At 42.9% G+C, this 12,291-nt stretch overlaps 1 protein-coding gene across 2 annotated transcripts; it reads left to right on the top strand.

The window, feature by feature from the left end:
- The first annotated feature begins 219 nt into the window (after positions 1–219).
- NENF (neudesin neurotrophic factor) lies at positions 220–11,836 on the top strand. Of its 2 annotated transcripts, none has more exons than XM_075925164.2 (4): positions 220–476; positions 8,962–9,022; positions 10,300–10,403; positions 11,368–11,836. In XM_075925164.2, exons 1-4 carry the CDS (start codon positions 321–323, stop codon positions 11,542–11,544), a joined length of 498 nt encoding a protein of 165 aa, XP_075781279.2. In that variant the 5' UTR covers positions 220–320; the 3' UTR covers positions 11,545–11,836. The 2 variants fall into 2 exon arrangements, with proteins under 2 accessions (XP_075781279.2, XP_006126698.1); XM_006126636.5 differs by lacking the exon at positions 220–476 and adding an exon at positions 544–776.
- The last annotated feature ends 455 nt before the right edge of the window (positions 11,837–12,291 follow it).

The following is a 12,291-nucleotide window of genomic DNA, read 5'->3' as shown; positions in this document are numbered from 1 at the left end:
CCTTCAACGGGGCGCCCGATGACATCTGTCCATTGACGTTCTGCCTGGGACGCCAGCTGCTGCAGCCCGCCTGGCCGCCCCTGTTTGGGAGGAGGCCTGGGGCAGAGGGCGTTTTGGTTTGCCAGGAGCTGGGGTTGTTGTGGGGCAGAGGGAGGAGGGGCTGTGGGGGCTGAGGTAGTTGGGGGGCGGGGCTAAGGGCGGCTTATGAGGTGAGACAGGAAGGGTGGTTCCCTAGGGGCGATCCCAGCCCGCAGCCGCTGTATCCCGGGCCGCAAGCCTGTGGCCCCGCCCCGGAGCTGCTGGGCCTCCTGCACAGCACCATGGCTGGTGGGCCCGGGCGGCTGCTCCCCCTGGCCCTGGCCCTGGCCGCAGCCACTCTGGCGGAGCAGCAGCAGCCGCGCTTCAAACCGGCCCCGGCTCCCGCCCCCGTGCGGCTCTTCACCAAGTCGGAGCTGGCCCGATACAGCGGGCAGGAGGTAGGGCGGCGAAAGGGCTGCGCTGGGCCGGGGCCGGGCCGTGTGACACCCCCGCCAGGGAGCAGCCCCGGGGGCGGTAGCTGCCAGTCCTGCTCCCCCCCCCCCCCCCCGCACACACACTTTTCTTGTCCCCGGAGATCGAGTGTCACTGCACAGCTGAACTGCCCGACCCGCCCTCCCGCTCTCGGACCAGACGCTGCTGGGGGCTAGCGAGACTACATGGGCAGCAATGGCAAGAAACCAGCTCGGGCAAGCAGCGCTGTGGCAGTGGCAAACAGCTGCCAGTCATGGCGTTTTCGGGTAAGGCTCCAGCTCCGCCTCAGCTCGGCTCCTTGCCACTCGGTGCCATGTGGAAGAACATAAACCTTCCCTGGCTTCCACCAGCCCTAGTGGCACAGGATACAGCCTGTCCTGTTCCTCCCCTCAGCCCAGGTGCCTTCACTTGTTATGGAGACAGTATCCAGGCAGCTTTATGATATGTGCAATTTACAGTGACTATGAGGGGAGGGGGACCAAAACCTACTTGGCTGTGTCTACATTGCCACGATCTTGTGCAAAAGCAGCCGCTTTTGCACAAAAACTTGCTGCCTGTCTACACTGGCCGTGAGTTCTTGCGCAAGTAAACTGATGTTCTAATGTATGAAATCAGTGCTTTTTGCGCAAGAACTCTGATGCTCCCACTCAGGAATAAGCTCTTTTGCGCAACTGTTCTTGTGCAAGAGACCAGTGTAGACAGGCAACATGAATTTCTTGCGCAAGAAAGCCCTATGGTTAAAATGGCCATCAGAGCTTTCTTGCGCAAGAGAGCGTCTACACTGGCATGGATGCTCTTGCGCAAACGCACGTGCCAGTGTAGACAGTCTCTTCTGGAAGAGTTTTTGCACGAGATCATGCCAGTGTAGACATAGCCACTATGTTCAGAGCAGTGGCTGAAGCAGATAAAAAAGGTGCTAAGTGCACCCACATTAGAGAACGGTGGCATTAGCAGACTGAGTTGTGCTAATTGAGATTTGGCCTGCATCACCTGGCAGGGTGGTCCACAAGAATTTAAAGCAGTACAAACCTCAAACTAAGGCTTTGGGGCAATACTTGAGTTAAATTTTTGCACATTCTGGGATGATGGGCATAGCGGGCTCTTAGGATTAATTTGCAGAGGCCAATATGACATGTTTTTTAAAGGAACACGCACACGTGTGTACACTTCACTGCTCTCTACTAGGTAACAATAAAACTACTCAACTATGTGTCATAGGCTCCATACTTTAACAATTTATTGAGATTATTATATTAGATAAAAGGTAAAGATCTATGATTTTTGGAGCAAGTAGCCCCAAGTTCAATTTTGTACTTCTGCAATGAAATTCTGAGTAATTGGGGTGCTGTACAGTGTCAACTGTAACATTCAGGGTGAGCAGATTTACACAAGGGCTTAAGAATACATAGATCTTTCATACATATGTTGATCCCTCCAATGGGGTGATCCTCAAAGAAAATTCCTCCTATTTACAAAATTATTCTCATTGAGCTAATTCCAAAGCCTTCAGAGGTGTGTGGGGATAACATGAAGTATCCACGTCATACTCTAATCTTTGCCTGTCAGAGGACATTTAGGTCACTGGATTCTAATGCAAAAATACAAAAAGCCAATATAATGAGGATAAAAACTCCGTCCACAGCCAGCCCATCTATGGTTATTTTATTCCAACACTGTATTCTTCTAGCTCAGTAAGTCAAGTATTTTAGATTTTTTTAAAAATTGTTGAATTAATACAGTAATTCAGTCTCTAGCTTTTTATGATGGGGGGGGGCCCCCTTAGCTAACATTCAACATGATAAAATCCTTTGCCAAATTTATACAGATTTCTTCTCTGAAGAGCTTGCTAATTGGCCTCCTTGGGGTTGTATCCAGAAACTAAGAAAACACTCATTAACAGAGAAAATAGGCTCTGAAGGGAAAACAAAGTGAAATCAATGGTTTATTGAGCAACAGGTGCCATCAGTGTCGCAACTTGGTTCGGTGATGTGGTGGGAGCCCCCAGGGGCTAAAGCCAACTACTCAGTGAAAACTTCTGCATGATGGTGAAACAAATTATTTTTATTAAGCAAAACTATTCTTTTATTAAAACTAAGTGACTTTAAATGAGTTTTTTAAACAAGTAATTGCCTAGTGCTTTTACAGGAGGGAAAAACTGAACCAAACTGTACTTAACTAATTACAAACTTTGATTATAATTCAATTATATTAAATCACTATCTCTGATTCGCTTAAGGCAGTGCAGCATGCAAGGAAAAAATACAAAAACAAAGCCAATATAATGACTCCGTCCACAGCTAGCCCCTCTATGGTTATTTTAGGCAGCTGGTGGAGTTAGTCATTAATCTACCTCTACAACTTAACAACTCCTGGGTTTCTATTTCTAACACTTATACTTGGCCTAAATACAACACCACTACACAACACAAGATTATACAATTTACACAGTGTGGTTAATAGAACTCAATTGCACTCTACAGAACTACACAGTGAAATTAACACAATTCAACTATTAATGAAACCAGTAACTAATATATTTAAGCAATACTTACAAATCCAGCAACAATAATAGCGTAAAGACACACTAGAACTCGGAGCATGCTCAGAACTTGTGTACCCTTATTTTTGACTTGGGGTGGGGAGGCAGCCTCAGTGTGATCAATCCTTCATCCGGGCAAAAAGACACATGCCCTCAATACACAACCTCCCTGAACAGAGGGGTCGAGGGTCTTTTATAACATAACCTGATATCCGGTACCTAATTAGGATCTGTTCCCTGGCCTGGCCTGATAGGCTGGTAATGAGGTAATATGCAATATTGCCTTATAGGATTTTTCATGATGCCTGCCTGATTGCCCCGTGAACAGTGCCGGGTGTGGGTATGGTCAGTGTGCATGGCAGTTGCATCTTATCTCCCTATGCCTACCTCCCTACCTTCAAGGACCGGTCAAGAGAGTCTTATTTATCTCTTGCAGCTGTGCTCTCTTGCAGCTGTGCTCTATCTTTTCATGCTCACTTCCCTGTTCTTAGATGCCTACAAGGTTAAATTCCATTCACTGAAAGCTGCATTGTGCACTTACAATTTATGCTTTCTCACTGTGTGTCAGCGGCCTACATTTTCTGTGAGGGGCCTTTGTGTGGCAGAATGGGCAATGTGCGCGTGAAGCCGTGGTCAAAAGGACCTGCTCTGTGACCATCAGAAGGTCAGATTGTGTGCATGGGTTTGCTTTATCTGTTATACTCTTGATCAAAGCAGAATACCATCTGTCATACACTCCTTCCTCTCCCATAACATCCACCTCCAGAATGATTTATTTAATCATCTTGGAACAAATAAGTATTGACTGACTTGAGAAAGGGCTCAGAATGAGGAAGTGTATTGTCTGGTTACTAGATTCCAAATAGAAATGTTTCTTCAACATTCATCATTTTCTGGGATAAAATCCATATTCTCATGGACTATTTCAGGTACCAGTGTTTATTCCAGAAATGTCACGGATCATCACGGAAGAGACAGACTAATGCAGCATAGAAATAGACAGGGCTTTAAAATACCTATTCCTGTAGGTGGATCGAGGTATCTAGATAGGCTTATGTGTAGTGCTGGGTAGGAGCTGCTTGTCGTGGTACATGTAGGTACCAGTGACCTAGGGAAGGGTAGCCAAGACATCCTGGAGGCCAAATTTAGGCTGCTAGAAAAGAGACTGAAATCCAGGACCTCTATGGTAGCATTCTCAGAAATGCTTCCAGTTCCACGCGCAGGGCCAGGCAGGCAGGCAGAGCTTCAGAGTCTCAATGCATGGATGAGATGATGGTGTATGGAGAAGGGGTTTAGCTCTATAAAGAACTGGGGAAACTTTTGGGATAGGGGGAGCCTATACAGGAAAGATGGGCTCTACCTAAACCATAGTGGATCCAGACTGCTGGCACTTGACATTAAAAAGGTTGCAGAGCAGTTTTTAAACTAAGAGATGGGGGAAAGCCAATTGGTACGGAGGAGCATGTGGATCGGACAGAGACGTCTCTTAGAGGAGAGTCTATTGATAGAGATTCTCTAGGTTTTAGTCAGGAGGAGAGGATGGAAGAGGATAAAGTATGGGCCAGATCAGATGAAAAACATTCACATAAAAAAGAATCTGACCCCTCAGAAAAGGGCAGACAGTTGTAGCCATGATGAGTTAAACGGTGATGAGTTTTTAAAGTGCTTGTACACAAATGTTAGAAGTCTAAAAAATAAGATGGGTGAACTAGAGTGCCTCGTGTTAAAGGAGGATACTGATATAATAGGCATCACAGAAACCTGGTGGAGTGAGGATAATCAATGGGGGAAAATCATTCCGGGATACAAAATATATTGGAAGGACAGAACTGGTTGTGTGGGTGGGGGAGTGGTACACTATGTGAAAGAAAATTTAGAATCAAATGGAGTAAAAATCTTAACTCAACATGTTCCATAGAATCGCTATGGTTAGTAATTCCCTGCTGTAATAAGAATATAACAGTAGGGATCTAATATCGACCACCTGACCAGGACAGTGATAGTGACTATGAAATGCTAAGGGAGATCAGAGAGGCTATCAAAATAAAGAACTCCATAATAGTGGAATAGTAATAGACAGGGCTTGCCGAACTGCGGCGAGCCCTGCTCGCCAGCCACACTGTCTGGCGATCTGCGCATGCGCAGATTGCCTGAACCCGGCTCTTCCGGGTTGTCGAGCCCTGGTAAATAGAGATGTAGCCATGTTAGTCTGGTCTTGCTGAAACAAGAGACAGGACTATGCAGCACTTTGAAGACTAACAAAATGGTTTATTAGGTAATGAGCTTTCGTGGGCCAGACCCACTTCCTCAACTTGATCTGAGGAAGTGGGTCTGGCCCACAAAAGCTCATCACCTAATAAACCCTCTTGTTAGTCTTTAAAATGCTGCATAGCCCTGTCTTTCGTTTCAATAATAGTGGGGGGTTTCAACTATCCCCATATTGACTGGGTACACGTTCCCTCAGGATGAGATGCAGAGACAAAATTTCTTGATACTTTAAACGACTGCTTCTTGGAGCAGCTGGTACAGGAACCCATGAGGGGAAAGGCAATTCTCGGTTTAGTCCTGAGTGGCATGCAGGATCTGGTCCAAGAGGTAACTATCACAGGACTGCTTGGAAATAGTGACCGTAATATAATAACATTTAACATTCCTGTGGTGGGAAGAACACCTCAGCAGCCCAACACTGTGGCATTTAATTTCAAAAAGGGGAACTATGCAAAAATGAGGAGGTTAGTTAAACAGAAATTAAAAGGCACGGTGACTAAAGTAAAATCCCTGCAAACTGCACGGACACTTTTCAAAGACACCATAATAGAGGCCCAACTTAAATGTATACCCCAAATTAAAAAACACAGAAGAACTGAAAAAGAGCCACTGTGGCTTAACCACCATGTAAAAGAAGCTGTGAGAGATAAAAAGACAACCTTTAAAAAGTGGAAGTCAAATTCTAGTGAGGTAAATAATAATGAGCATAAACACTGCCAAATTAAGTGTAAAAATGTAATAAGAAAAGCTAAAAAGGAGTTTGAAGAACAGCTAGCCCAAAACTCCAAAGGTAATAACAAAATGTTTTTCAAATGCATCAGAAGCAGGAAGCCTGCTAAGCAACCAGTGGGGCCTCTGGACGATTGAGATGCAAAAGGAGCACTCAAAGATGGTAAAGTCGTTGTGGAGAAACTAAATGAATTCTTTGCTTCAGTCTTCACGGCTGAGGATATTAGGGAGATTCCCAAACTTGACCCATCCTTTGTAGGTGACAAATTTGAGGACTTGTCTCACATTGAAGTGTCATTAGAGGAGGTTTTGGAATTAATTGATAAACTTAACAGTAACAAGTCACCAGGACCAGATGGCATTCACCCAAGAGTTATGAAGGAACTCAAATGTGAAATTGCGGAACTATTAACTATGGTTTGTAACCTATCCTTTAAATCAGTTTCTGTACCCAATGTACCACCAATATTTTAAAAAGGGCTCTAGAGGTGATCCCGGCAATTAGACTGGTAAGTCTAACGTCAGTACCGGGCAAATTAGTTGAAACAATAGTAAAGAATACAATTGTCAGACACACAGAAGAACATAATTTGTTGGGCAAAAGTCAACATGGTTTCTGTAAAGGGAAATCATGTCTTACTAACCTATTAGAGTTCTTTGAAGGGGTCAACAAACATGTGGACAAGGGGGATCTAGTAGATATAGTGTCCTTAGATTTCCAGAAAACCTTTGACAAGGTCCCTCACCAAAGGCTCTTATGTAAATTAAGTTGTCATGGGATAAGAGGGAAGATCCTTTCATGGACTGAAAACTGGTTAAAAGACAGGAAACAAAGGGTAGGAATAAATGGTAAAATTTTCAGAATGAAGAGGGGTAACTAGTGGTGTTCCCCAAGGGTCAGTCCTAGGACCAATCCTATTCAACATATTCATAAATGATCTGGGAAAAGGGTTAACAGTGAGGTAGCAAATTTTGCAGATGATACTAAACTGCTCAAGATAGTTAAGACCAAAGCAGACTGTGAAGAACTTCAAAAAGATCTCACCAAACTAAGTGACTAGGCAACAAAATAGCAAATGAAGTTTAATATGGATAAATGTAAAGTAAGGCACATTGGGGAAAAATAACCTCAACTATACATATAATATGATGGGGGAGGAGGATTAATTTAGCTACAACTAATCAAGAAAGAGATCTCTGAGTCATCATGTATAGTTCTCTGAAGACATCCACGTAGTGTGCACTGGCAGTCAAAAAAGGAATCCTTAAAGGGATAGAAAATAAAACTGAGAATATCTTATTGCCCTTATATAAATCCATGATACACCCACATCTGGAATACTGTGATGGTCTCCTCATCTCAAAAAAGATATATTGGAATTAGAAAAGGTTCAGAGAAGGGCAACTATAATGATTAGGGGTTTGGAACGGGTCCCCTATGAGGCAAGATTAAAGATACTGGGACTTTTCAGCTTGGAAAAGAGGATACTAAGGGGGGAATATGATAGAGGTATATAAAATCATGAGTGGTGTGGAGAAAGTGAATAAGGAAAAGTTATTTACTTGTTCCCATAATTTAAGAACTAGGGGACACCAAATGAAATTAATGGGCAGCAAGTTTAAAACAAATAAAAGGAAGTTCTTCTTTACACAGCGCATAGCCAATCTGTGGAACTCCTTGCCTGAGGAGGCTGTGAATGCTAGGACTATAACAGGGTTTAAAAGAGAACTAGATAAATTCATGGAGGTTAAATCCATAAATGGCTATTAGCCAGTATGGGTAAGGAATGGTGTCCTCAGCCTCTGTTTGTCAGAGGGTGGAGATGAATGGCAGGTGAGAGATTGTTTTATCATTACTTGTTTGATTCACTCCCTCTGGGGCACCTGGCATTGGCCACTGTCAGCAGACAGGGTACTGGGCTGGATGGACTTTTGGTATGATCCAGTACGGCCATTCTAATGTTATGTAGTGTTTGGTATCTTAATAGTGAAAACAAGCTCTAGAACTGAGAACAGGAGTCTACATTCTCTCCATGTACAACACGGTATTCAGAATGCAGACACTCAAACTTGGCATCACAGCTAGATACTAGATGACTGGATACATCTTGAATACTGATTATTTTTTTGTATACTGACCTTGCAGTGTGTTCTTCCCCCATCCCTGCTTTATGGCTCAGAATATGGTCTTTTTAGAGTTTAATGGCTGGAGCTGACAAGATGCATGACTGTTTGGAAGCTGATAGCAGCCATAATGGCAAGGTATAAAAAAAACAGTGACTTACTGCCAGAGACCCACAAAGGAATCTTTATTCATTTTTTTTCAGCATGCAATTGATTTGGGGGCTGAATGAAAACTCCACGCTATGAATCTTGTGTGCATTGATCATGGTCTCAGTTGCTAGAGAACACACAGTAAGGGTTCATTCTCTCCTCTGTGTGTTATACACTTGGGCTAGGTCTGCATTGGCATGATTTTGCACAAAAACGGCCACTTTTGCACAAAAACATGCTGCCTGTCTACACTGGCGGGGAGTTCTTGCATAAGAACACTGATGTTGTAATGTATGAAATCAGTGCTTCTTGCGCAAGAACTGTGATGCTCCCACTCAGGAATAAGCCCTCTTGTGCAACTGTTCTTGCACAAATGGCCAGTATAGACCGGCAACATGAATTTCTTGTGCAAGAAAGCCCGATGGTTAAAATGGCCATCGGAGCTTTCTTGCGCAAGGGAGCGTCTATTCTGGCACGGATGCTTTTGCGCAAAAGCACATGCCAGTGTAGATGCTCTCTTGCGCAAATACTCTAACGCAGAAACTCTTGCATTAAAGAGTATTTGCGCAAAATCATGCCAACGTAGACGTAGCCTTACTGGCTTTGTTTTCAACACATGCTGGCTTCTTTCTCTTTTGCAGGAGGACCAGCCTATTTACATGGCAGTGAAAGGAGTAGTATTTGATGTTACTTCTGGAAAAGGTGAGTTGGCTTCTTCCCACAGGGTTCTCACCGCTCTTTTTCCCCCCTTCACATTATCCTATCTAGCCTGTTTTACAATTCTAATAAAGACAGGCAGTTGCCATTTTAGGCCATGTTAACTAGTAAAAGTAAACCCTAGTGACTGTCTACCTTATGTCTTCACTACCAAAAAAGAAAATGGTAAATAGGTTTACAATGAGAGAACTAACGCACACTAATTATCCTTCTATAAATCCCTAATGGAGACAAGCCACTATAGTTTTTACTGTAAATTGGTGTAGGTTATAGTGTTGACTGCCTTGTGGTAAAATTTACAACACCTTGTCTCCATTATATTTTATAGTGAGATTTTCCTGGAGGTAAAAATACTCCTTTTTTGGCAGTGTTGAAAAGTCTTGAGTTAGAGGATATTTACCCATTACCTTTTTACCTTCAGTTAACTGATTGCTAATTAACACGAGGTGGTTCACACTGGCCTTTAAAAATATGTTAACATCCCTCAAACATTTGTTCCAGGATGTAAATCTCTGTTCTTTACCCTTGTCTAGAGTAGGATTCAGAAACGGTTAGCTGACATGTTAATAGTTCAGTGTCGAGGTGTCCAACATGCTAGCCACTAGTGGCTGGTTGGCCGGTTGAGTGTGGCTAGTTCATTATCACAGTAGCCACTATAGTGGCTTCAGAACTGGTTGGAGACCTCGTGCAAGTAAATTAATATGCATTAAATTGGTCAAATGAAATTTTAAAGGCGCACTGATTTGTCTACACAAGTCTATGATTTATGCTAGCAAACAAACATTCTCATACTGGGCAACACTTTTCAAATACTAATTTAGACAAGGCTTTACAGTTTATAAACTTTTTTTTAAGGATGGAGGCCTTTCCTCTTAAATGGATATAAACAAAGCTCTCTGAATACTAGAGAAATAAGAGAGCAATACTAACTTGAGGTCAAATGTAAAGGTTTTTAAAACTGCGGTCTACTCCCTCTCCCCGCCTCCCCCACCCCCTTTGCCGCCACACACACACACACCTCTTTTAAGCATTGGGTGAATCTTTTCTGTACACCATGGCACAGTTAAGGAGGAACCTAAAGTTTGTCTTGAGACTTCGCTGAAACTTTGGGAGGAAAAGGGCTCGGATATGAGTCCTTTGGTTTTGGCTCATTTTGGGTTATGATGGGCTCATTTCATGCTGTTTTAAGCAGATGCTTAATCTGACTAATTGTTTTCACTGTTGGTAATTTGAGTGTTACTAGATTTCCTTTTCTTGAACAGAATTTTATGGGAAAGGTGCCCCATACAATGCCCTCGTTGGGAAGGACTCAACAAGAGGGGTTGCAAAGATGTCACTAGACCCAGAAGATCTCTCACATGACATAGTAAGAAATGGATTTGTTTGTTTCATTCCTGCTTTGCAAAATTAGTCTTTTGGTTGGCTTTTTACAATCTTAATTATGCTTTATTTTTTTAAGAGTGAATTCAGGATTGGTAGAAGCTTCCAGAGAGCCTGATAGGGAGGAGTTCTCTGTCAGTAGAACCAACACAACTAGGGCAGCTGCTGAGCTGCCCTATCAACATAACTTAACAGATATTTAGTGATTTCAGAGGGGTAGCCAAGTTAGTCTGTAACCGGAAAAACTTAAACAACAACAAATAGTTTAGTAGCACTTTAAAGACTAACAAAACATGCAGATGATATCATGAGCTTTCATGGGCACAGCCCAGTTCTTCAGATGACTGGAGTATTGGAAGTCCAGATACAAGAATAAATAAGGGAAGGACGCCGGGGGGGGGGGGGGAAGAGGTCATTGGATAGATACGTCTCAAAGGGTTAGCCGAGCCAGTCTGTAACAGGAAAAACATAAAAAACAACAAATAGTCTTAATAGCACCTTAAAGACTAAATAGTTAAAAGAGGCTGATAAGAACCATTAGTTTCCTCTAGGAAAGGAAGAGTACGAACACCAAATTCTACATAGTGCTGCCAGACTATTTGTTGGTTTTTTAAGTTTTAGCTGTTTAGTGGAACAGCATCTAAGGATGTGGAATTCCGTTTCCTTGATCAGTTCAGTCCTTGGTATGTCTGCTCTGTATCCCAATAATGCCGACTGTGATGGTGCTTTCGGATGTAGGCACCTTTTCCCTGGGAAATTAATTGAAGCCAACAACTCTGAGGATGTCAGGCTTTATTACTGCTGGACTGAATTAAATCAGTGACCTACAGATGAAAGATTCTATGCTAAGCCAATTATGTAATCTGAAGGCTGGCTTCAGGCTAGGATAATCAACATAAATAAAGACCTATGTAAATACCTGCCTTTTTTCTTGACCATATTTCATTTAGACAGGACTCTCTGAAGAAGAGTTAAAATCCCTGGATGATATCTTCAATGATGTGTACAAAGCCAAATACCCTATTGTTGGCTATACTTCTGAAAGAATTCTGAATGAGGATGGCAGCCCCAATCAGAACTTCAAACCTGAAGATCAGCCACATTTCAGCATTAGAGATGAATTTTGATGAAGGATTTAGCATTCTGAAAATCCTCAGATGAACATTGTGGAATATTGTATGACTTGAAAACACTGTTTCTAAGGCAGAAGATCACTTTATATGAATTAAGTATCTTTTGTATTTTTATTACCCCTTCCTAGCTACATGGATGTTGGTTGATTACTACTGTAGCGAAGTCCTTCAAGTAGTGCACTGTAGCGAAGTCCTTCAAGTAGTGCACCAAATAAAATTAATCAGTAGCACGTATTTGTAGTGTGCACCCCATGGGGGAATTATTTCAATAAAATTCTCATGTCAATATCTTTCTCTTTTTATATTAAAAAAGAAACATTGGATAGATAAATAGTCATTCCCTAAAGGGGAGACAGTGTCCTTTAACACCTGAATCGTGAGACGAAGGCTTTTACCATTTCTGGAATCTGCTTCCTTTTCTGCTACAAACTATCTTGCTTCACTTCTCAGGCTATGTCTACACTGGAAGACAACTTTTGCAAAAACCTCTGGCGCGTCCACACCTCAAATGCACTTTTGCGCAAGTAAATCCACACTAAAACAGCAGAACAGAAAGTTCTTCTTCAGGTAGTGTCCCTGTGGGTGCTCCACTGTGGGTGTCAGGCTCGTCCTGGCTCACAGTTTGGAGATGTTTTAGCCGTTGTTCAGCAGACCGTGCATGCGCAGCTTTTCACACCATTTCTGCTCACGTGGTCCGGCCCTGCCAGTTCCTTCTAACCATCTTCGGGCGCAGACAGGGAA

This window comes from Pelodiscus sinensis, chromosome 3, assembly GCF_052426305.1.
Source record: "Pelodiscus sinensis isolate ZL-2025 chromosome 3, ASM5242630v1, whole genome shotgun sequence".
NCBI classification, from domain to species: domain Eukaryota; kingdom Metazoa; phylum Chordata; order Testudines; family Trionychidae; genus Pelodiscus; species Pelodiscus sinensis.
Note: the sequence above shows the minus strand (reverse complement) of the source record. Positions and strands in the feature narration are given on the sequence as shown.